General features: G+C 39.7%; 1 protein-coding gene across 1 annotated transcript in view; it reads left to right on the plus strand.

Annotated features, from left to right (window-relative positions):
- C9 (complement C9) overlaps window positions 1–26,170 on the plus strand; it is a 55,744-nt gene that overhangs the window by 14,822 nt on the left and 14,752 nt on the right. The window contains exons 5-8 of the mRNA XM_045787320.2: window positions 6,186–6,324; window positions 17,558–17,824; window positions 21,795–22,035; window positions 24,714–24,839. Of these exons, the coding sequence (XP_045643276.1) occupies window positions 6,186–6,324; window positions 17,558–17,824; window positions 21,795–22,035; window positions 24,714–24,839 (773 nt within the window). The remainder of the gene's footprint in view (window positions 1–6,185; window positions 6,325–17,557; window positions 17,825–21,794; window positions 22,036–24,713; window positions 24,840–26,170) is intronic.

Consider the following 26,170-nt stretch of genomic DNA (forward strand, 5'->3'; position numbering starts at 1 on the left):
GGTGCTCCGTAAACACAGGGGGGTGGGGGCAGGTAGACAAATCGGTGAATCAATCAACCAGTTGATGAATTAATGAAAATAAGTGCTTCTAAAATACTGTCATTTGCCATCAGGGAAGATTGAAACTGGGTCCCTAGAAATAACTTCAGGGTCAGGACTCAAGTCCTGGGAATGGGGATAAGGAGAGGGAAGAAGATGGGGGTGATGGTAAAAGCAAGACTAATACGGGGACTAAGGTACTGGTTCTCAGCCAGGGGTGATTTTCTCCCCAGAGGACATTTATCAATGTCTGGAAATGATTCTAGTGGTCACAACCATAGGGGATGGGATGGAGGACCCAGGGGGTGAGAGAGCCCTGCTGAAATCCAGTGGGTAGAGGCCCTGGATGGTGCCAAGCATGGTGCAGGGCACAGAACAGCCAGACCCACAGCGTCAGTGGTGCTCAGGCTGAGAAACCCTACACCAGGGTAGGGGGCAGTTCCTAAGGTAAGGCCTCAGGAGCGGGTTTGGCTATAAACGGAGATGTCTTCTCTCTCTAAGCCACATGGAGCTTGCACTTGCTAACTCTCAGTAAGGAGAAAAGCCCAGGGTACCAGGAGTCAGGCACCAGATAAAACATTTCACACACCCTTTATTCAAGTTATAAAATCTTGTCCTAGCAGCATCCAGGTATTGCTCACGAACTAAGCGTCTTTGGCCCTTAGCCTAAAGGTAGGAGTCTTGAATCCAGTGTACACTCTTTGTCTCCAAACATACGGGGTTCTTTTAATAATTGTCAGTAAATAGTAAGGGGGCTGTCGGAAACCCTATAAGCAGATCACTGCACACTCCAGTGAGTTCTGACTCTTCCTGCTGCTTTCCTCAGGGAGAGACTGTGAGTCCGTGGAGGAAGTCCATTATGACTTTATTTTTGCTTTATTTGGGATCCCAGAAACAGTTTTCTCCTTAATCTAAACAGACGGGCTTGAAGCAAAGCATTGCATATATTAATATATTTTTGCTCAATGCAAATTTACACCTTGTAAAAGGATATAGAAATTTTAGCCCACTCGGCTGAAAAACAATCATCCATCATCTACTGCTTTTCTTGGTTCGGAGAAAAGAAAAATTTGTTATATAGCATTTGCTAGAAAGTTTCATAATGAGGCATCCCAGAGAGCTGGCTAACTACATCATGCTTTGCCACACGGTAAGGGCTGGTGACAGGGAATGACGCAGGGCTGAGTCTTCACGACAAAGCAAGTGGGTGGGGCCCCAGCTATGAGGAAGTTTGGCTGAAGAGGTGAAAAATGAGGTAGGTCCTCATAGAATAAATCCACCAGTGTTTTTTTATTAAATTCCCATTACCATGAACGATTATTTACAACTAATTTAGTCTTCATAAAGCCTATTATTCTCCAACAGCTTTCATTTGCATAACACTTTGAACTTTCTTTTCTACATTTTTTTCTCTGTTAATTTTTCATAATAGTCCTGAGGTTGTCAGGGGAGGTATTATATTCACTTCACAGGAAAAAAAAAAAAAAAGTGAGTGAAGCAAGTAAGACCAGTTTAGTCTCCTTAGATTCTAGCAGAACTCTTTAGTTTTTAGTGGAACTAAACCCAAGTTTCCCTGACTTTTATAAAACTGTATTTTTTCACCGTGCCCCCCATGCTCATCCCCACCCACATCATTTCCCCGCATCACTGCAAAGCCTGTAAGTCAACACCCTAACGTCAAAGCAAAACTACTTAGAAAATGAAACTCCTTAAGTTGCTATTGATTACCTGAATTTTTAAATTAAGAGTATAGAAGAGTGGAAATCAGTTAGTAATACTTAAGAAGAGTTCTCAAAATGACATGCTTTATTATGTTGGTGATATTCTTCAATCCCATGAACATTGCATATTTATTTACACATACATCACCATTATTCTTCTAAGAGGCCCTTGGGATATATTGAATAGAGGTAATAGGAGTAAACATCCTAGTCGTAGGAACAGGCTTATAACCTGCTTCTTTGCAATCCAACCTGGAAAATCTCAGCAAGTCTTATCAGCGGTCACGTACAATCAGACTCTTTTACCCATGAAAGTCACAAGTACCCACAGTCATTAATTTATACCTGTTTTCTCATCTTAAGGACTCCGCCTTAAATTCTTAATGCCAGCAGAATTCCCTTGTATCACAAATGTTTCCGCCTCTTGCCTTGTAGGCATTTGAGATTCTCCAGAAGTGTTTAGGGAAATCCCCAACCCATCTTGCACTCATTGAAAAAATACAAATCCAAACCAGCTGTAAATGAGGTATGGTACGCGATGAATTACTTTTTCCTGTGATCTAAGCATAGCACCGCGTCTGCGGAGGGGGGTTCTTTTCTGTTCACCTGGTAAATTGGAGCTGCCTGTGGTTCTAGATGCCGACATGGACACAGGCATCTCGAGGCGCTGCCAAAATACGCATGCTGTTTTTATTTCCCCGGCGATGACATTCCATCCATGAGAAGTTTTCCTATTTCTTGGCCGGAAAAAAAATTGGCTCATTCTAGACTAGACTGGCTGTCTCTGTAGTAGTGGAACCCAGTCAAAAGTTTTGAAACATTTCTTCCTCATCGTGCCTTAGACTGTGGAGCAGCCTCATTGTGACTCTCCAGATGGATGCAGCCAACTAGTCAATTTGCTGTTCTGCAGAACAAAACCTTCGAAGTGGGGTATGCATACTGTGGGGGTGCAAAAAGACTTTCTAAGGGGGAGACAGGTACGTTTTCAACTGTTAGTGGCTTAACTAACCTATCAAAGCAACAGTCAATCTTTGATTCCATACATACATATTTTTCATAAACTTGAGAAACCTAACAACTCAGTGACATCCAAGGGGAGAAGCCTATTCTCCCCTCTCCTCCTCCCCTTTTACCATCACCTAACTTTCACCTTTCAAAAGAAGAGTGCCCCCCTCACCCATCTCAGTTTTACTCTGTTGTGGAAGAACCAAGAAACATTTCCAAACCCTGGTGCTCAGTTGGACTCCAGTGCCTTGTAAGTCAACTGATCTCCAATTCTTTTTGAAAGAAATTGTAATCAATTATCAGATAATGGGCTATAAAAACAATTTTTAATGAAAGACTAGTCTGTGATCTTTTTCTGGCACAAAACTCAGAAGATCAAAGAATCAAGGGACATTGCCATGACAAAATTCCTTCTCTTCTTTTCCACTGATGGACGTGAGTGAAGTTTCTCAACAATTACGTCTATAAAAATAGAAAGTAGGAATACAATTGATCCTGAATCTTGTCTTTTTCTAGCAATAAGTAACATTCATCCATGAAGGCAGGAACCAATCAATTAATTTAAAAAGATGCCCCATTCATTTCATTGAGACACCTTTTAAAAAAAAAAAAGTTTACTTATGTGTGTCAGCTATCTTAAAAATTTTAATATACTTATATATACCGCTACTAATATAACTATATAATAGGAGTTTTTAATTACTTAGACCTGGTAGTCAAAGGATACTTAATAATTTTAAAATTTCAATTAATACCTTCTTGGTACAAAAAAATATTTTAAAAAGTGACCCATTAAAACTTCCATGCTAAAATAACATTACATTAGGTTCAACTGTGGTGAAAATGGAACAGAAATATGGATTCAAGAATCAAAAGGGGATAGGGACATATGGGAAATCTCTGTATCTTTCACTCATTTTGCAGTGAACCTAAAACTGTTCTAAAAATGAAAGTGTCTTTAAAAAAATAAAGAATCAAAAGGACTACTATAAAATGTCTAGTTGCTAAAGAAATAAAATCATTGCAGTGATTCGATACCATCACTATGGCATTGATAGTTCATTGGATTTATTTTTAAAAGAGGCAAAATAACTGTACTTTAAGATATAAATACTTAGAGCATGCTGAGAAATTATATCTTTTGCAACTACTTAAACTTAAGATGAAAAATCTTACATGTCACACTAACATTGTGCAGGTAGGCAAAATTTATCATAATTTTTTATAGAGTAGACAAGCAGAAAATCTGAAGACTACTACCTGAAATCGTGGCATACACAGTTCCACCTCCAGGATTTTGCTCACACCATTCCTCCTGCCCTTCCATCACCATTCTGCAGAGCCCAAATCAGATCTACTTCTTCTAACCTCTATTTATGACCCTGCCAAGGAGGTTTCTTCCTTTTTGGGAACCTGTGCTACTCATTTGGCACATGCGCATTCGACCTTGGACTCTTTTTTGAAATTGGCGGTTGTGTGTCGAACTCCCTAATTTGCATATAATTTTCATGAGATCAAAGACTGTGTATTAACTCTCTTAATATTACTCACTATTTACTATAAACAGCACACTCTGCGTAGCTATCACAGTCACTGAAGAGTTAATCATCATTATAAACAAAGATTAACGTCATTGTTCCCTGAAAGTGAAGAGGTACAGGGTCTCTGTTAATGCAGATTTATGAAGGACAAGTTCACTATAGAACAAAGAAAATGTACTGGAAGGCTTGTTTAAGAAACAAACGCAGATCCTTTGTTTCCAGTGTTCCATGTCTTTGTATCAAAACCTTAGTCATACCAAAGGGGAAAAAAAAGTATGACTCATTTGCTGTAGATGCAGGGATGGGTGAAGAAGTGAAGCTGGAATGTTAACCTACCATGAGGCATTAGCTGCTTGAAAAAGGAAACCAGATAATAATGTCTTTTTTCTTTCTTATTCAGCTAAGTCTAGTTTTTGGCCCTATGTTGAACTTCAGGGCCATAGCTTTTTTCATGAACGGTTCTGATAGAGCAAAAAGTCAGAAGTGATTAATTTTAACTATACAGTTAGTTCTGAGAAAGATATTCCTGAATTGGTTCCTTAACCTACCTCCCTTCAAAGTTGAGCTATAGTGTCATTTTCTTTGTAGATTCAAAGTTTTATTACGAATGTGCCATTTGGAGGCACCTGGGTGGCTCAGTCAGTTAAGCGTCTGCTTTCAGCTCAGGTCATGATCTCAGGGCCCTGGGATCAAGCCCTGTATCAGGCTCCCTGCTCAGTAAGGAGTCTGCTTGTCCCTCTGCCCCTTCCCCCCCGTTCAAGCTCTCTCTCTCTCTCTCAGATAAATAAATAAAATCTCAAAAAAAAAAAAAAAAAGAATGTGCCATTTATGTGAAGATGTTTTTAACAGCCCACTGGCAGTAAGATACTCTTTCAATTATCGTTCTTCCATTAGCAGTGGGTTTGAGCGTAAACCATCTACACCCTTTGACAAATTACTCTTGAAGCCACCATCCAGATTTATAATCCAGTTCATTGGAGTTTGGGATGTGGTCTAGGGCCATGGAAGAATTTCTTCTTTTGTGTCCAACTCGGTTATAGATGTGCAGATCAAACCTCTATTTTGGCCTCCCTGGTCTGGAGCCATATATTCCAGACTAGCAGCAAAGACCGTTCCTCTGATTCACAGAAGTGTACTTCACAAAGAACTAACTGCTCCTTATTCATACATTGCTTTTAGGTCTACAAATCAGACTTCACTTTTTTTAAGCTAAATAAGATTTCTGTTTCTGAATTAAAGCTTGCCAAATAAAAATATTTTGCTGAGAGGAAAGAGTAGAACTTTTGAGAATGCTTTGTCGGGATGCTGACATTTTTGTATTTCCCCTTGGAAAGTATAATAGAAATAATATAAGCCTGGAGGGAATGGGGTTCTTGACAAGCAATGAGACAGCTGGAGGAAAAGGCTTGAATTTAAAGAGAATGGGGAGAGAAAGAGCCCCAATGTTGATTCATAGATTAAAAATTACATGCATATGTTATGCTGCCCCCCTGAGATGCTCTGTTCTCAAATAATTTAAATAGGTGGTATTACAGAGTTGGCTCTGAGCTCACTAAGGGAGGTTAGCGAAGAGTTACAGCAGTGGAGTTAAGACTCTAGGAGCCAGATGGTCCCTTGCTCCCTAGGTATTGCATTTCTTTCATTGTGCTCTCAACAGTGCCCTAGTTGCCTGGAAGTTTATGAGGCCTTCCTAAGGTATGCTTGCTGCCAGAGACAGAAAGCAGAAGCGAGCAGACTCTTGCTTCTGTTCCTGATTATATCACGCATGTATGGGGTGATGGGGACATGAGCCAAAGCTCTCTCTTTTCCCAGCTACAGAAGACTGCCTCACATTAGCTCCAGGGATCTCTGTATCTGATGTTACTCTGTTCATTTTCAGCATCAACATCTTAGGGATGGATCCCCTAAGCACACCTTTTGACAACGAGTACTACAATGGACTCTGTGACCGCGTTCGGGATGGAAACACCTTGGTCTACTACCGCAGACCCTGGAACGTGGCTTCTCTGGCCTATGAAGTAAGTCTGCTCAGAAGCAAACACATTGCTCAGCTTTTAGCTGAAAAGCCACTTCAATAAATGTAATAGTAAATAATGTGAAAAGTTCAGTGGAATAAGAATCTGATGGGAATATAAGATTGACTGAAGAAAGAAGAGTTGTAGCTTTGAGCTCTTTGGAAAACATATGGTGGTCTACAATCAACCCTCAGTAATGTGCCCTTGGTGATAGTTTTGGCAAATACCTAGACTCCATAAAAAGAACCATCTAAGATTCTGATAAAACTAAAAATTAAATTAATGATGACTTAAGTACACTGCTCATGCTATTTATGCTCATTTTTGGCTAGCCTACCAATCAAAACCCATCTTGACATTTGTTTTTTCCTCAGCATTCCCCTTGACAAAGCCTGCTTGACTAATGGGAGTGGCTGTTTTCATTCACCTCAAACCCCTCTAGCTCTTGTGAAACGATTTCTTAAAATGATTTTTGCTCTACCCTTTGCCACCCTAAACTTAATCACCTTCCTGAAAGTCACCTAGATTTTCTAGAACCATCCACAAACTGGACCATTCCATTTAAAAGATTAATATTTATCACCATTAGAGAGATTTTCTTTGGTCTAAGCAAGATTAAATAAAGAATAATAATTAGCTTATTCTGAACCAGGTGCTATAGTAATCTGTTTTTTTCATGGTCCCATTGGCGACCCAGAAAGTTCACTTTATTCAGTTTTCACAAAGTCCTTTATCGCTGTTGTCACTCTCAATGGTTTCCAAAACACATATACTTTTAAATAAATGTAGTTAGTATTTATTTTATTTTTAACAATGTCGTAAAACAGTCCTTACCCATTGCAGCCTGAAGCAATCCTGCTTTCCCGTGAATCAAGGATTTTAAAGTCTGGACTATTTGACTGCCATTTCTTTCACATGTGACCACATTACCTCTCTCTCTCTCTCTCTCTCTCTCTCTCTTCATAGAATCATTTTCCCACAAATTTCAGGGAACATGTTGGATTATTGATTTCTCCCCCTCATGCTTCAAAGAAGGTTTACCTTCTTTAAGCACATTTTTTTGAAGGGAAAATGATCGTCTTTCTAAAGGGTATTATGAATGTTCCACTTTCTTAAAAAAGAATACTCCAGAGATAAGGTGACCTTTGTCATTGCTGATGGAAGAGGGGTTGTTGGTGTCTTAACTTTATTTGGTTTTTAGTTCTCAGGTCTGCGTCATACAGTTTTCCTGTCTTCGTCACTGTGACCAGCCTCTTAGCTTCTCTCTAGGGGTAGGGATGGCTGTGAGTGCCACGAGATGGTCGGGGCCGGGATCTTGCCCATGACTGATCTTGAAGCTGCATTCGGAGAGTAAATACACTGTTTTCTCTTATTTACAAACCTGGAAATAGACGGGTTTCTGTACTCAGTATTTTGGATTTTCCAAGGTGATGTGTTGCTTACCCCGTATATTACTTATACCCCCGGGGGAGTTGGGAGCAACATCTCAAAACCAAGCACATTAATATTTCTGCAGCAAAACTAACTGATGTTTACACAAAGTGGGAGAATGAAGACTGTGGTAACTTTTTTTTTTTAAGATTTTATTTATTTATTTGACAGAGATAGAGATAGCCAGCGAGAGAGGGAACACAAGCAGGGGGAGTGGGAGAGGAAGAAGCAGGCTCGTAGCGGAGGAGCCTGATGTGGGGCTCGATCCCGGAACGCCGGGATCACGCCCTGAGCCGAAGGCAGATGCTTAACCGCTGTGCCACCCAGGCGCCCCTGTAGTAACTTTTTATCAGTTCAGATCAGGATAATGCCTCCAAATGAGTTTTGGCATCAAGTTGATAAAAAAGCAGAGAGGGATTGTGGGCCTGGATGTTGAGTCGATGTTAACCGAGGAGGAGTGCTGATGGAGTTGGCTGGGGGCTTGCTGAAGTCCCCAGACCACCTCCTTGGTACCACAACTGCTGATACTCGCCTCACTCTCCTCTGTGACGGTCTTGGGAAATAGCCAAATTTGTTTCCACCATACGTAAAAGAACATGAGCTTATTCAGTGGAAATCTCTATTTTGATTTCTTAGAAAGAATTTTTCCTACACCTTCTAATAGCCAATGGAATAGCTTACCTTCTTTTTTGTGTATTTTATTAGAGTAACTGAAGGCAAAGAATGCATTTTATACTTCCCTATAGCTTGTTATACCAATACCCAACTCAGTATATGTATACATGTGATACTCAACAAATTTTTATTGGATGAATTAATTTTTTAAATCCTGGCTTAGTTACTCATTGACAGTAATTTACTGTCTTTTATTTTTTTGAAAGAATTCTACCAAACTATCAGTGTATGAGGAATATTTCTTAATAATGACATCTGACTCTGACCTCAGTGCCTCTTCTCTCAAACGTGGCCCTGGTTCTCTGGCTCTCCAGAACACACTACGTAGGTTGGAATCCCATCTAAACAGCAGTAAGATATCGGGTAATCATGCCTCAGTTCCTTCATCTGTAAAATAGAAATACTGATGCCCATTTTGTAAAGATAAATCAGTCTAAAACACCTGGGAAGTCACCGGCACATAGCAAACACTCAGTAAATATTTGCTATCATTCTTTTCTTAAAGAATATAATTAGTAAAAGACTTTGCTATGATTCAATGTGTAATTAACAGTCACATTACAGGTCGGGGTTTACTGGCTATTTAATAAATCAGAAGAAGGAATAACTAAGAACCACCGAAGCCTGCAATTATGGGGAAGAAAACAAGGATGGTGACATGTACAAATCAGTTCCATTTCCCTTGTTTTTCTTTGGTCCTCTCCACTTTTGTTCTTGAAAGTAACAATTTTTAAACAGATTTCAGGATTTCATTATCATCTTCTTTAACCCTGGGTCACCATGAATATGTAAGATTTAAGAGATCAACAAAGAATTGTAAAATGCACCTGGATTCTAGTCATCGTTTCCACCCCGCATCCTACCCAAATCCTGGGTAACTTTTATATCTTGTGGACTACAAGTAACTTTTTGTTGCCTCTTAACTTCCTGCATCTGTTCTGGAACCACTCACATCTGGAACCACATCCTTAGCCTGTGTTCACCAGAACTGTACTGCCTCTGGCATTGGGAAATCCAACATTTAATCCTTTGCCTCACTGCAACTGGCCCATCTCTCAGCTCTCGCCCTCATTTATGACCACAAACCTACTCTTGGACCCCATCAAGACCCAGCTCTTCAGCACTGGCTTTCCTCCCAGTCTATCTTGCTCCTGGGGTCTTCAATTCCTTCCTCTAATCAATCCAGATCCATTTTGACCACTCTTGATAATATTATCAATGTCCTTGCCATCTATTCCTTCTATAATCCAGAAACACTCCAACTTTAGATGAACCCTATTATTTTTCTGCCCCTCTTGTAAACTTGTACTGCTTAGAGAAAATCATAACGATATAAGAACTGGTGGCATTATAGCCTCACCCAGGGCCTCCACACAGCCCAGCAGGTCCAAACACCTCCCCCCAGGCTGCACTCCTCCCCAATCCCGACAGAGGTGGTTAAAAATTTCCAGCAACCCCCTCAAGCTCCTTATCTGACCATTCTGATCTTGAGCTCAGTAGATGGCATGAGCTTCAACTTGACAGAGACTACCCAAGCTTAGACAAGAATTTTCTAATGTTTTCTTCAAAGTTGTCCTTCGGTACAAACTTGCTTCTCACTCAGTCCACCCTTAACATCCTTCTGTTCTGTCTCAGTAGAATATGCTGGATTTTTCCATATGCTGGATTTCATGCCAAGTACCTTGCTAGTTATGCTCTTAAGCCTTATGTCAACCCCCCCCTCTCTCTCTCATCTTCTACCTTGCCTTAATATATGAATAAATACTTCAAGACTCTCATTTAAAAAAACACAAACACAAGAAGGAAACACCCATCTCCACATATTCTTCTTACCTACATTTGCTGGCTCAATTTTTGCATGTCCCGTTAAGTCCCTAACTATATTAGTTCACTAGGGCTGCCATAACGAAGTATCACAGACGGGATGGTTCAAACAACAGAAATTTATTTTCTCACAATTTGAGAGGCCAGAAGTCTGAGATCAAGATGTCTTCAGGGTTGGTTTCTTCTGAGGCCTCTCTCCTTGGCTTGTGATGCCATTTTTCCTATATCTCCACAGCCTCTTCCCTCTGGTCTGAGTTCTAACCTCCTCTTTTTATAAAGCCACCAGTCACATTAGGTTAGAGCCCATTTTAATGACCTCATTTCAATTTAATTAACGCTTTAATGATTGTGTCTCCAAACAAAGTCACATTCTGAGGTACTTGGGCTTCAGACTTACCACATGAATTTGGGGGGACACAGTACAACCACAACACCAAATCTCTATTACCTTCTTGCTCAAACTGCTTTTGCCCAAGTCCATACTGATGTTTCTTTGGAGCTCCCTTTACTTAAGACAGCCCGTAAATATAGGTCTCACCGGAGTTCCCACTTTGCCTTGTTTCACTGGTCTCTGCCTACATATTCTCCTTGGGTTGATTTCATTCCCTCCTGTGGCTTCAATTTTCACCTCTAACCTGATGGTTTACAAAGACTGTATTTCCAGCCCATGCTTCCCCCCGAACTGGATACCTGTATAGCTAGTTGCGTGCAGTCATCACACAGTTAACATACCCAAAGCTGACATCCACTCCTACACCCAGGTCCCTGATTCTTACTCCTGAATTCTTCACTTAAATGGATACAATGAAACAATGAAATAATATCTTCCTAATCACCAAATTCAAAATCTGGGAATCATCCCAAAGACTTCCTCTACAGACCCATCTCCCTCAAAGCCTACAATAGTCAATCAACCTCCAAGTTCCATTGTTTCATAATGTCTCCTGAATCTGTCTCCACTTCTCCATTCTCACTGCCATCGCCACAGCTTTAGACATCTGTCATTTCTCAGCTGGGCTGCCATGAGAGTCTTCTTATCAGCTTAGAACCTCTAGTTTTGCTCAGTTTCAATTCATTCCACACACATCAGTATGAAGTGATAAATCTGGTCTTATCACCTTGCTGCTGAAATGGAGCGAGTGTTTCCCTACAGTCAGCAGGATAATAATCAATCTCTGTGGTAGGGAGAAAAAGGTCATTCTTAACCTGGCTTTTGATTACCACTCCTCCCTCAGCTTTCTCCTCTAAATTCTCTGTTTTGGTTCGATGCCCCATCTGCAAATTAATGCAATAGCCTCTGCTTTCCTTTCTGTTCCAGGATTTATTGCGCCACATCACACACACCCTAAGTCAAGTTTTCTAGTTATTGACTGTGGCCTCCTGAGAAACTCCCATTGTGTTCTTTGCCAAAACAATGATTACTGAATTAATAAATAAACGCATGCAGTATTTTAACAATATTTACTTTAAAAAAGATATATTTATTTATTTAGAGGGGGGAGAGCGAGTGGGGAGAGAGGTGGAGGGAGAGGGAGAGAGAGAATCCCAAGCAGACTCCGGCTGAGACCCCACGCAGGGCTCAATCTCATGACTCTGAGATCATGACCTGAGCTGAAAGGGAGACGGCTGTTCAGCCCCTGTGCCATCCAGGCGCCCCAGCCATCTTTTCTTTAAAAGCTAATGCTTCTAACGAAGGTAAAAGCCCGTCATGAAGTAAAGATTTCATTGGAATTGTCATTAATGAACATTCCAACTGTACTTTCTCCTGCAACTTGAGTCCATTTAGAAGTCTGGGCAGTGTATAGTTGAGGCTTATTATGCACCTGCTGGTTTGTTTGTTGCATATGGATGTTTCCAAGGAACAATAAGACTGGTCTTGAAGGGGCGCCTGGGTGGCACAGCGGTTAAGCTTCTGCCTTCGGCTCAGGGCGTGATCCTGGCGTTATGGGATCGAGCCCCACATCAGGCTCCTCCGCTGGGAGCCTGCTTCTTCCTCTCCCACTCCCCCTGCTTGTGTTCCCTCTCTCGCTGGCTGTCTCTATCTCTGTCGAATAAATAAATAAAATCTTTAAAAAAAAAAAAAGACTGGTCTTGTAGAAACTGCTATTTTGTAAGGAACTATGGTCTATGATAAACTAATATGAGTTCAAATTTGGAGTAACAGGCAGGAATCAAATAATGAAGGTGCTCATATCCATATTTAGTAATTTACACATGATCCCAAGCATGAGGGGGAACCGCTGAGGACAGCAACATGGTCAAAGCTTCATTTTAAATCATTGTGTTTTGTGGACATGAATTTCAAAAGGACAAGGCCAGAGAGATAACCACACAAGGAGGTTATTTTATGGTCCAAGAAGGAAATGATGGAAGACTAAACTGTATCTATAATAGTAGAGACTGAAATGAAGAAATGAAATCCAGCATTTTTTAAAAATCTAACATATTTAAGAACAAAGAGTTCAATGAATTGAAGTGTAGCGTATGGTCAATTGGCCAGCTCTGAATTAAGACTCCCTGGGTTTAAATTCTGATAAGTTCCTCCACTTACCATTATAAGACATTAGGCAACTTATTTACCTACCTGAATCTCAGTTTCTTATCATAAAGTGGGGTGGTAATAATACATACTTCATAAGATTTTGAAAGAATTGAATGTGTTAATAAGTGCAAAGTGCTTAAAACCATGTCTAGCCATAACAAAGGAAGCTCGCCATGGATGTCAAGTATGGAGACAGAAAGTCAAAGTACACCCCCACTGGATGATAGGCCATCAAAAAAGACCTGGGAAGTCAGGGAGTGGGGAATCTGCCAAAGAAGAGTCAAAGTCAATTCCGAGAAGGAGATAATGATTTGGATTTTGATAATTTTGAGTGCGAGGGTCTGTGGGACATCTAGATGGAGTGATCCTGCGAAGAGTACATTATGTGCAGGCAGAGAGAAGGATCTGAATTGCAGGCAGAAATTTAGGAATCATCAGCATACAGACAATCATTAAAATCTTGAGGGTGCTTGAGATCATCCAGGAAGTGCACAATGAGAGAGAAAAGAACGTAGAGAATGAAGTCCTGGAACACATTAACATTTAAGATACTAGCACAGAAAATGATCTCTTGAAAATAATGGAGAAGAACCATAATTGTTACCTATTACTAAATTTCAAATTACCCCAAAATTTAGTAGCTGAAGAATTGGGAGTATGGGGTTGGCTTCGCTCAGTACCTTGGCTGAGGGTGGGTCATGAGATGGCAGTCAGTTTGTTCTTTCCATGTTCCTTCTCTCAACTAGTGAGAGATGCCTTTAATAATCATAATAAGTAATACATGTTCTTATTATCTACCTGTACAAAGTCTTAGGTGCGTCTTTAACAGTTTTCCCTTTTTACCTTCTATTTCCAGCTCTCCTACCTTCTCCTCTTCAATGTGAACTCTGAAATATTTATTGGTTGTATTCTATCTCTTCCACTCCCAGTTCCAGAAATAGTGTTTTTTTTTCTTTTCAAGAAGCATCAGTTGGATAAACCATTAAACAGGAGAGCTTGAATTGACCCTTATAATATGCAGGGCCTTCTGGAACACACAAGCCCCTTTGCCCCTCTCTCTAATTTCATCTTCTCCGTGTCTGTTTATTTTAATTTTCATAAAGAAACTTGCTTCTATCCTTGCATCATCCTGCTTTCTAGAATCTTGCCACTTGGCCTCGCTTCAAGGATTTTTTGCTCTTTCTTCATGATGATTCCCAGTATTAGTCCATCTCTGACTGCCTGTCATTGAGCTCAGACTTCTTTTTGGAGTGACCCCACATTCACTGTTTCAGACTCTACTCACTACTGTCATCCTAGCAGAGTCAGACAGGACCATTCAAAGGCCTCCTAACTGATACCCTGACCAATATTCTCTTACAACTGCCAGCAGTCCTCCACACTGCTAAGTTCATCTCTGCCAGTGCCTCTTTCTTCCTAGCTAGTCAGGATAAGTGCAGGTGCCTACAGATTACACCACCCCTATCCTGCAGCCCATTAGCACACAGTAAACCAGGAAGAGCATGGCCTTCCTGGAGAGTTAGGGAGTGCTTTTCTGGTGCCATTTTGCTCAGCTCTGGCCCTTTTCAGCACTGAAGACTGAGTAGAATTGTCTTCGGTGGCTCCTGTTAGAGTAGGCAGTTACGTTCTAACAGGATACCTGGAAGTCAGCAACAAGGAAGTCATGGTCCACTATCGCGAAGGTAAGAGGCCTATCCTGGCAGCACTCCACAAGAAGCCAGAGCAAACCAGACAGGCCCAAGAGGGCAGGTGCCATGACAGGAAACCCCTGATCAAATTAGGGAGAAAAAGTGCAAAGCCCTGCTTCCTGCCCCAATAAACATTCCACCCCCTAGTTAACAACTGTCAATAAAAGATAGAAACTCAATCCCCAGAGTGCACAGCTCTCTCTCAAGCTCACCTGCTCTCCTATCTTGAGAGTGTACTTCTCACTGTAATAAACTTTCCGCTTTGTGACGCTTATCTACTGTGTTGAGTGTCTGTCCTCGAATTCTTTCCCGAGTCATGACCAAGAACCTTCAGAGACTCATTCCGGATGGGCTGGATTCAGGCCCTAGAGCCCAGGGTCTCCCCAGTTCACCCGGCAACAATTCCACTAGCCTTAGATCTCAAGGCAACAGAAATCCTATTCATTTTTCAAGGCCAAGTTCAAGGCAACCTCTTCCATGAGTCCTTTATTTTACTAGCCAGAATTGGTCGAGCCCTCTTGGGCAGGGTTGTAGAAGAATTAACAGCTTGGCCCCAGAGTCAGACTTTCTGGGTTTCAATGCTAGCTGTGTGAGCTTGGACAAATTTCCTAACCTGTTTTCTTATTGGTAAAATGGGGATAATTACAGAAATTATCTTAAAGGTGAGAAATTAAATGTTTTATTCTATCTAAACCACTTTTAACAGCCCCCGGCACAGAGTAAGCACTCAATAAACATTAGTTATTATTGTTAGCTGCATTAAAGTTAAGAAATTTTTGTTGGCATCTACTATATGCCAGGCACGTTCCTAAGTGGTGAGGCTATAGCGGTGTGTGGGTAAGACAGACACGTTCCCTGACTTTTGGAGCTTACCATCAGAAAGTCTATTAAACAAGTAATCATAAAATAAAAGGTTTTTCATTTTTAAAATTTTTTTAAGATTTAAGATTAAGGTTAAGATTTACGTACTTGAGAGAGAGAGAGCCTGCAGGGGGTAGGGGCAGAGGGAAAGAGAGTCTTAAGCAGACTCCACACTGAGTGTGGAGCCCCATGTGGGGCTCGACCTCAGGACCCTGAGATCATGACCTAAGCTGAAACCAAGAGTTGGATGCTTAACCAACTGCGTCACCGAGGCACCTTGCGTTTTGTTTTATTTTCAGAGACATGAGAGCTTATAGAAAACAGACTTGTTAGTCTGTGGGATTAGGAAAACCCCTCCCCGCTAAAGAAGTGATGTTTAAGCTAAGACTTGAAATAGGAGTAGGAATTAACCAGGTCAAGCCATATAGAATGTATATGTGGGAGAATATGTGTGTGTTTGGTTTATTGGGGGCGGGGAAGGCAGATGTCACAGAACATTCCAGAAAGTAAAAGCAGCATAAAAGAGCCCTGTGGTGGGAAAAAGCATAGGGTATGGAAATAAAAAATGTGTCTAAGGGGCTGGAATACAGTCAGGGAAAGCATAAGTCTCGGAATAAGTCTAGTTTAGTTTAGACTTTATCCTAAAAGCAGTGGGAAGCCTGAAAGATTTTAAGCAGGGAAGTGATGTGGTTAGGTTACTCACCCCCTTTATATCACCCCTTTACTCACCCACTTATTCCAGCATGCTTAGCTTTAATGAAAATTATACACATTGTAGTCATTCCCACTAGATGGTAACTTCAGCCTCCCTGTCTGAGTCCATTCAGGCCGGTATAACAAAATACCAGACACAGGATAGCTCAGAAAAACAGAAATTTATTTCTCACAATTCTGGAGATGAGAACATCAGGAGTTCTGGAAGTCTGAGATCAGAGTGCTAGTCTGCTTGAGTTAGGGCCCTCTTTTGGGCTACAGACTTCTTGCATCCTCATATGGTGGAAGGGGCTAGGGAGCTCTGGGGGGTACTTTTATGACAGTGCTAATCTCATTCATGAAGGCTCCTCCCAAAGCCCCCCCCCCCGCCCCCGCCATTGCATTGGGCATTAGCATTTTAACATGTGGATTTTGTGGAGGGACAGAAACATTCAGACCATAGCATTGCCTGCGCAGAACAGTCCCCCTCTGTATGCTAAGGAATCTGATCTGTGCTGCTGACTGAAGAGATGGGTGGCTCCTTCTCAGACCAGGGTTACAAGAGTATTACTGCAGGGGACCTCTGCAAAGAGTTTAACCACTGAGATCAACAAACCTTCCACTGATACCTGACAATAATCAAGTTGGCAAAGAATTCTTCAATTGAAAGTTTTCATTTTTAACTAGGTTGTTTAGTTCAGGTGTTTTTTTTTTTTTTTAATGCAAAAATGAAAGTGGTAAAAAAAAAAAAAACAGTCGAAAAGTCTGAACATTGCAAAAGATTATTCAAGGAAATATAAGCTTGCGCCCACTCCAGATTTCCGTTTCACAGTTCCCCTTCTCAAGGGCAAACACTGCTTTGTCGATTTTTCCAGTAATTCTCTGTGCACACAGAAACCTTTCTTCGCCTGCTTGCTTTCCTATTCTTTTTTTAAAATTTTTTTTAGTTTTTTATTACTCACGTACGTACGTATGTAGGTACGTACGTATTAACGGACAGGAGAGTATAAAGGTTGAGAGTGCTCAGCTCAAGTCCTAACCTTTCTGCCTAAATTAATTAACATGTGCAAAATATTCAAAGCAGTGCTGGCCCAGAAGCCTTCAGTCAGGGTTGGCTTTATCATTTCTCTCTTCCTTTCTTTTTTTACACAAATGATAAGTATACTGTGCATCTGTTATGCAAATTGCTCTTTAATTATTAACATATTAACATTTGAAAGCTTGCTCTGTTCTAAGCCCTTCATATGCATTATCTCATTGCATTATCTCATAACAGCCTTTGGGCTAAGTACGGTGAACCTCGCTTTTTCATAGACCAGGAACCAGACAGAGAGATCACTGTGCCCTGTCCTCAGAGTCACAGAGTCTGTATCAGAGCCCAGCAATGTCACTTCAGTGTTTCACTCTTAAATCCCTTGCTCAAATACCTTTCAAAGAATTGCTTGATTTTTCTTTCATCTGTGTTTATTTGGGGTGGTTTTTTGCATGTTGTTTTTAACAGAGTTTCATCATTCTCTTTTAGACAAAAGCCGATAAAAATGTCAGAACTGAATATTATGAAGAACAGATGGAGGCATTCAAAAGAATTGTCCAACAGAAGACGTCAAATTTTAATGCAGATATAACTTTAAAATTCACACCTATCGAAGCAATTGAAAAGTCTAAAAGTATACCTAAAGAAAATTCTGACCAAAAAGACTCCAGTCTTACAAATGCGGAGAGTAAATTTCGATTTACATATTCCAAAAATGAAACTTACCAACTGTTCTTGACACATTCTTCTAAAAAGGTAAGACCAAACACAATATACAGGATATAATGGGATATTTTTCAAACTAACCAAACCCCCTCTTTTAAGTTTAAGTGTTTGGAGCAGATAGAGTTCCCTGGAGAGAGAGAGAGAAAAATAATACTCAACAAATCCCCAAATACGTAGCTAGGAGGTCAGGGAGAAGAATGCTAACTGGAGAAGAGCCTCATGGGATCTGTAGTAGTATAAGGGGGTGAGATGTTCGGTGGTGATGAACAGAGAACAAGTGTATTAAGAATTCGGAGCATACTTTTGGACTGAGACTGTGGTAATAGACTGTTCAATTTATACCGTCTTCAGAATGACAATGAAGAATCAGACCGAGGAATTTTGGTAATTCATTGCAATGCGTTGCACCGATGACTCTTTACTTACTGGAAAGCGTCTCTAAAATAACGATGCCATGAAATTGTACACATTGCATATGACATTGGTCTGCTTACTTTGTAATCATACCTTTAATTTAAGGCTTTGAAAATGTATTTGTTTTTTTATATTTAATCCAGATTTAGAATTTTGTTTCATCACCTTTGAAATATACAAGACACTTTCTGTAATCAGTATGATGCTGGTAAAACGTTCATTCTTCCTTTTCTGATAACACAGTCACCTGTTTAGATATGCTCTCCCCTTTAAAAATAATAATAATTCACTCTTAGTACTTATGCCCAATCATACAATTGTTTTGTATGGCTCTGTACCTTGTCTCTGTATTAATATGCATACCTATCCATAGTATGCAGTTGGAAAATCCTTTAAATCTTACAACAAATATTTAATGGGGATTTCTTATGTGGCCAGGTGCTGTTCCAGGGGCTTAGAATACATTTGTGAGCCAAACTAAAAAAGATTCCTGTCCTCATGGAGCTGACAGTTCAGCAGGGAGAGAGAGACAAAATAAACATAATAGCAAAATAACAAGCTATATAGTATTCAGAAAGCGATAAGTGCTATGGAATAAAGCAAAAAGTAGAATAACACAAGGGAAATCAAGAGTGCTGGGCCAGTGGCAATATTAAAAAGAAAGTTCATTGTAGACTTCATTAAGGAAATGAAATCTGAGCAAAGATTTGAAGGAGAGGAAATAGCCAAACAGTCATAGTTGGGATGATGTATATTGCAGAAGGAAGTGTTAAGAGACAAGTCTCTAAGGTGGGAATATACCTGCCCATTGGGCCAAAGTGAACCAGAAGGAGAACGGGTTAGAAAGGTTACCCTGAACAAGATGTGAAGGGCCTCACAGCCTGTTCTTAGTTTAGCTTTTTCTCTGAGTGACACGGGAAGTCAGTAGAACTTTTCGAATAGAAGATTGACATACAGTAGTATATTTTAAATGAGAAGCAATTATGAGAGTGAAGAGCAAAAGTAAGAAGGTCTGTTGAAAACTATTGCAGGAATCCAGGTGTGTGCAGACAGACAGAACAGGTGTAGAGTCAAGAATGATTCTACGGTTTCTGACCCCAGCAACTGGAAGGATGGAGTTGCTACGAACTGAGATAGAGAAAACTCGGGTAAAGCAGGTTGAGAGAAGAAAAACAATAGTTCAATTTCAGTCAGATTAGGTTGGAGATGTCTGTTAGACATTCATTTGGAGATGTCAAGTAGGAAGTTGGTGTTATAAGTCAGGAGTTTGGCAAAAAGATCTGGGATTGAGCTCTAGGTTTGGGAGTTGTTCATAGGTAGATGGTGCTTACAGTCACAGGGTTTCCTGTGACCACTAAGAGTTAATGTAAATAGAAAGAGGAGATCCAAGACTAAACTCTAGGAACTTCGATAGAAAGAGGTCTGGTGAAAGAGGAAGAACCAGCAGAGGACAGCAAGATGTGGCACGTAGAATGCCCTAGAACCTCACTACTCAAAGTGTGGTCCATGGGTCAGCAACATCAGCATCACAGGGAAGCTAGAACCTCAGCCTCTAACCCAGACCTACTGAATCAGAATTGCATTTTAACAAGATTGTATGGGTGATTTGTCCACACTTTACAGTTTGAGAAGAACTTCCCTAGAAGATAAAAAAAAGAAACCTTATCAAGGAGAAAGGAGTAATGAACTGTGTCAAACGTGCTAATGTGTCAAAGAAGAAGGACTAAGAAGTAACCACTGCTGGCTTTAGCATTGTGAAGGTCATTGACGACCTTGACAAGAGAAGTTTTGCTGAAGTAGTGAGGAGAGTTGCATGACTGAATTAGATTTAAGAGAAACTGGAAAGAGAAGAATTGAAAACAGCCAGTATAGAAGATTCTTTACAGGAATTTCACTTCTAATGAGGGCAAAGAAATTGGTAGCAAATGTTTAGACAAGTGAGGCTGAGAGTTTTTGTTTTTATTATCTAAGATGGAAGAAGCAACTTTATATTTGGATAGAAATGATCTAAGATCTACCTCTGAAATAAGTTGAGCCAAAGAACGTTAATGTCTCTCTGACAAGCTATAGCTCCTAATTTTAGCAACAATGAAAAGGAATCCAAATAGTTTTGTGTGTCTTTGAGACTCCACCGAGAATTATTATGCAATCATCAATAGGCGAATTCATAAGACTTCTTATGTATGGATTAAGTTTCTTTAAGATTGTTGTTGAAGACTGAATCACTGACCATCACCCAAAGTCATACAGTGGGAACAGTTGTTCTTCTAAAACACAGGAAGTTTGGTGTGATGTTCATATACACCAAGATATACTTTTAAAAAATAATAAAATGTTTTAAACTTCCATGTAATCGACATATGTGAACTGCTACTATAGCAGGAGAAACTTAAATGAACCATCTACAAAATCATAGGTGTGAATTTAGTTTGGTTTTGACTGGGACAGTCTGTGGCATTGAAACACATAGTTGTCACTGCCCTAGTTTTCTCCTGGAAATTTAAACCATCATCCCTAGGAATGCTTAACTATTCACTTGTTTAGCTTTCATGTCTTAAAATGTTGTCTATCCTCTCTTTGTTATCAGAAATGGAAAGGACATAGTGGAAGGAGCGGGGAGACCTGAGACCTAGGTTTGTGATTTGGGGCAAATAACTTGATGCCTTTGGATCAGAGTTTCCCATCTGCAAAATGGGGAGATTGGGCTGCATATAGAATGTCTACTTTTCCTTCCATTGCCAACATTTTACCATCAGCTTAGTGGGGTATAACTTACAAGTGATAAAATGCAAACAGCAATGTTTTAAGTCTGTAGTTCCGTTGAATTTTGACTTTTGTCTCCACCTGTGTAACTACCTCGTCAAACAAAACATAGAACATTTCCATCAAGCAAATTCCCTCATGCCCTTTTCAGTCAATCCCCTACTGCCTGAGAGGCGACTACTCTTCAGATTTCTCTGACCACAGCTGAATTTCACCTGACCCAGAACTTCATATAAATGAGATCATACAGTACATACTCTTTTTTATCTGACTCTTTTCGTTCAGCGTAATATTTTTGAGATGAATTTATGTTGTTGCATGTATTGGTAGTTTGTTCCTTTTTATTGCCAGCTAGTATTCCTTTTTGTGAACATACCACAATTTGTTGACCAATTCTTCTATTTCTGGACATTTGAGTGGTTTGTAGTTTTAAGCTCTTCTGACTAACATTGCTCTAAAAGTCTCGTATGGATCTTTTTGTGGGCTATTTTGTCGCTGATCTCAGATAACTATGTAGAAGTGGAATCGCGGACCACAGGGTAGATGTATGTTTACTTTTCTAAGAAACTGCTAAGCAGTTCTCAACAGGGATCAGGCCACTCTACATTCCCACCAGCAGGGGATGAGAGTTCCAGTTGCTGCCCATTTTCATCAACAGTTGGGACTAATCGCATTTTGAGTTTGCCATCCTACTGGGTTAGGCGGTCATCTAGGCTCACAGCTAAAACACTTACTGCCTGGGGAAGTTCTAAATTTTGTGATTTTTAAATTTGAAATAGTGGTGATGAAACGCCTATTTTTATTCTTTTGTTCTACAACCAAGGAAAAAGTGTTTCTGCATGTGAAAGGATTAATTCATCTGGGAAGATTTGTGATGAGAGGTCGTGATGCCATGCTGACAACAACTTTCTTGGATGATATAAAAGCTCTGCCAGCTACCTATGCAAAGGGGGAATATTTTGCATTTTTGGAAACCTATGGAACCCACTACAGTAGCTCTGGGTCTCTAGGAGGATTCTATGAACTAATATATGTTTTGGATAAAGCATCGATGGAAGAGAAAGGTATACCTGGAAATAGAGTTCTAACTTCTAATGCTGTTTTAACCAATCATTATTCCTATTGCTAATCTCTTTCAATGGTTAAAGCTTTAAAATAAAGTCCTATAACCTGCTTCTTTGAGAGAACTCTCTCCCTTTGGCATCTAAAACCCTATCAAACAACAAATTGACTTCTATCTCAAACAAGATGACTTGGTCATGCACTGTTAAGAAATGCACAAAATTGTACTGTAACTTAATATTACTTGTGATGCTACTTTTAGTGAAATACTATTTAAAAAGTGAAAAAAGTACAAGAGACATAATTTACATAATCTATTTCTTAATCAATAAACTGATTCAATTATATGTATGACACTTATCTTCCAAAGGATTCTTCAGTATTGGAAGGAAAATATTGTTCTCAATTTTCTTTTAGGGAGGAGGAAGAAAGTAATGTTAAGATCGTATAAGTCTAGTGTCTTAAAGGAAGGGTAGAAAATCAGTTTTACCTCATCTTATGACAAGTCTAATCATAGGGTGGTAGTTGAGTAGATTTCTGACCACACTTGAAACATGGAAAAAAGGCCATGGTTGATCATCAATGTCTGACACACGTACAGGAAATGTCTGTGTACTACATAGTTACCATACTGGCCTAACAGCTTCATCTAAGCCTTTTAAGAATAAAGTAGATGCAAAGTGACTGTGTTAATAAGTTTTAATTATTTATTTTGTGAGTCATTATGACTACTTATAATATTCCTTAAAGAAGAGATAGGTGCTAGCATATCTCCTTTTTCTGCCCTCAAAGTTTTTCAGGGTGTCTCTTAGGGAGGGAAGTGTTGCCAAAAACTGTTTCCATGGCTCCTTTCCTGTAGCCTCTATCGGTGTCAAGTGAAGAATGGGATATGGCTATGAGCTTAGAGCCTGACATTGCCCCCACAGTTGGTAAGCACTTTATAGGTGAAACAAATATGACATGGCCAGAACGAATTGCTCTTGATGCCTCAGTCTTGAGCAGGGAGAAGCACTGCCAGGGGGAGTGGAATATGAGGTTATTTGGCTTATACTGCCTACAGGGCTATATCCTGTGAGGTAGAATAATGAAGTCTCATGAGTCCTACCTGGTAGGCTATTTTGATAGATATCACATGGGTGGGGGACACAAGAGGACTATGTCTTAAGCAACCTGAAAATCAGAAGAGAAAGGCTCAGCAAGAATAATCAAAACACAAGGAGCACTTCAGGCTAAGAGTTGCTTTGGTGAAAAAGCTCCAGGGGCTGAAATCTTTAATCTTGGATAACTCAGACCTACCCACTTAAATTTACTTAGCCTCTGGCCTTAGTAGACAAGGATCATTAGGTCGGTTCTGGTATCTTTGAGAGGGAAGCCGTCTTTCTCACTTCTTCATTGGCAATACCTGAGGACCAAGCCATGTCCTGCACCTAAATTTGGGATGTCCAGACCCTGTCTGAACATGAAAAGGTCCACAGTGGAGGTAGGAAATCTAAGCTCGTTGGGATCACTTAGGTATTTTCATCCCCATCTTCAGAATCGAAGCCTTTATGCTTCTTAGGTTACAGTTAGAAATCTAGTGTTCTGGATTCCTAGCATCGTCTTCCATTTTTATCCTCCCTCTCCCTTTCTCGTGAGGAAAGCCACCTGGTATTTCTCAAGTTCTCACTAGTTGTGGGTACACAAAAAATATTTATTGAATAAATGAATGCCTGAATGCCCCAGATCCTTAATTCTAAATTTCAACTTAAACCCTTGGTTTAACTCAACTTCTCCCTTTCCTTTTCCATAAAACATTTAGGCATTGAAATGATAAATAAGAGTGAAAACTGACATGGTCAATGAACTGAGGCAGTTTACCCTTAAAATAAAATAATTATTCTCTCTTTTAAATAGATAATAAATTATATACTTGAATTAAATATTAGGATTTTTCTTCCCAGTAACTGTAGCATCTGCACACCACAGTGAGTCAGCTTCCGAGACTGCCATCTACTAAGTAACATTCATAGGACCAAAACAAAATTGTCCTCTATATAAGCCATCTGCTCAAAGCAATAAACTAGCTACTTTAATAAAGAACAGAGTCTTCCAAAGAGGATCAAGAGATGTTGATGCATCCCACGACCAAATTCTGAAGTCAACACAGAGAAGTGCTTAACAACCAGACAACTCTGGTTCAAATACTAACTTGGCTAATTGCTGAATTCCATCGGCGGATTACTTATCTGCTCTGCCATTCCATATCCTCATCTGCAAAATGAGGACAATAATAGAACCTACCTCAAAAGACCAATGTGAAGATTAAATTAATTAATGCATACAAAATGCTTAGAATGATGTTGGGTATATGATAAGCATTCAATATATGTTAGATGTCATTGTCTCCCTTCCATGTTAGCAGAGGTAAAGGACTTTATTATAACTGCCCTGTTCTTATGTCCCTTTCAAACAAGCTGTAAATGTATATGTCCTTTGTTATTAAGTTGACAAGCAAATTCAGAAGGAGGCCACTAGATCCTAATGCAAGGACAAAGCAGGGCAGATATGACCTTGCGTTTGAGTTTAGTAATAACATCTAGGAATCCCAGTAAGTACTTTTCTTACAAAATAGCAGAATTGGAATTTATTTGTGATGCTGATAGATGTTATTTAATAATTTTCAACTAAATACATTGAACAGGTATTGAAATAAGGGATGTACAAAGGTGCCTCGGATTTAATCTGGATTTTTCTCTGAAAGCTGGAGTTGAAGTCAAGGGAAAGATTAATAAAAATGATTGTTTAAAGAGGGGTGAAGGTGGAAATGGTAAGTATGACCTAACTCATTCACTACTTAAAAAAAAAGGAGGAGGAATTGTCAATGAGCAGTGCTCTGTCACTGTAAACTCTCCTTATTGTGTATCCTCTTTATTTAAAAAAACTTAAAGTGCTTCAAAACTATTTTATCTTTACGGTGGTTTCCAAACCATTATAAGCACAAGTAAGCCATGGACATGCATTCATTGGAATCACCATTGTGCAGGTCACACAGCGTACAGCTCTGGGAAAGGCCTTTCCACTATGGTCATTGTAGATTTCATATTTTTCATGGCAATGGTAGAAGGCCAATGGTAGAAAAATGTCTTCAGGAAAGATCTCTTTTCTTCCCCCTAATTTTAACAAAGCTTTCTAATGGGCTAGTGGCAGGACCCTGTGTGACCTTTAAGAGAGGAGAAGACCAAAACCATTCCCCTAACTCAGCCTTCCACCTGACTCAAAACCCCCAATCTACCTTCATCCAATGAGTCAAAAGGTACAAACTTCCAGTTATAAGATAAATAAATACTGGGGATGTAATGTACAACATGATGACTAGTTAACAGTACCATGTGGTATGTATGAAAGTAATTAAGAGAGTACATACTAAAGTTTTTCATCCCAGGAAAAAATAAATTTTTTGTTAACTCTATGAGGTGATGCATGTTAACTAAACTTATTGTAGTAATCATTTTGCAATATATGTGTAGGACAAGTCATTACGCTGTACACCTTAAACTTTTACAGTGTGTCTATATATCTCAATAAAACTGGGGGAAAAGATATCCCAATTCATCCTTAACATTCAATCAGTGCATAACCTTTTTAAAAATATAAATATCTTTGGTATAAATGCTGCTCATGTTGGTAATATTTAGCAGATTTACAAGCTTGAAGTAGTGCTGGAGTTCTCAGTTTTTACTCTAATCTTAGAGTATTTTCAGACTTACAAATGGTTGAGGCTCACCTTTAAAGAATCAGATGACCGTGGGGAGGCAGAGAGAAAAAAGCCAGATATTTTTAAAAGCTAACACGTGGCCATGATTGGAAACCATTGATGAAATGCAAAGAAAGCTGAACTTGCCATCAAATGTCCTAATTTCAATAGTTGGCCCTTAAGCTAGTCTCCGACTAGTCGCTCCACCTGTCTGAGTCTCAGTTTTCTCATTTATAAAAATGAGGAAGGATAAACAAAAATCTTCTTGAAATTCCTTTCCAGTTCAAAAAATTTATAATTCTAGAAGATTCACAAATTTTGTTAAAAGTGGTTCAGTCTGGAGAGAGAGAGACTGAGGAGAGAGATAGGTAGGAATTTGGGATGGAGATAAATTTTGCTTTTCA

Source organism: Ursus americanus, chromosome 15 (genome assembly GCF_024610735.1).
Source record: "Ursus americanus isolate L20-20 chromosome 15, mUrsAme1.1.p, whole genome shotgun sequence".
Taxonomy (NCBI): Eukaryota; Metazoa; Chordata; class Mammalia; order Carnivora; family Ursidae; genus Ursus; species Ursus americanus.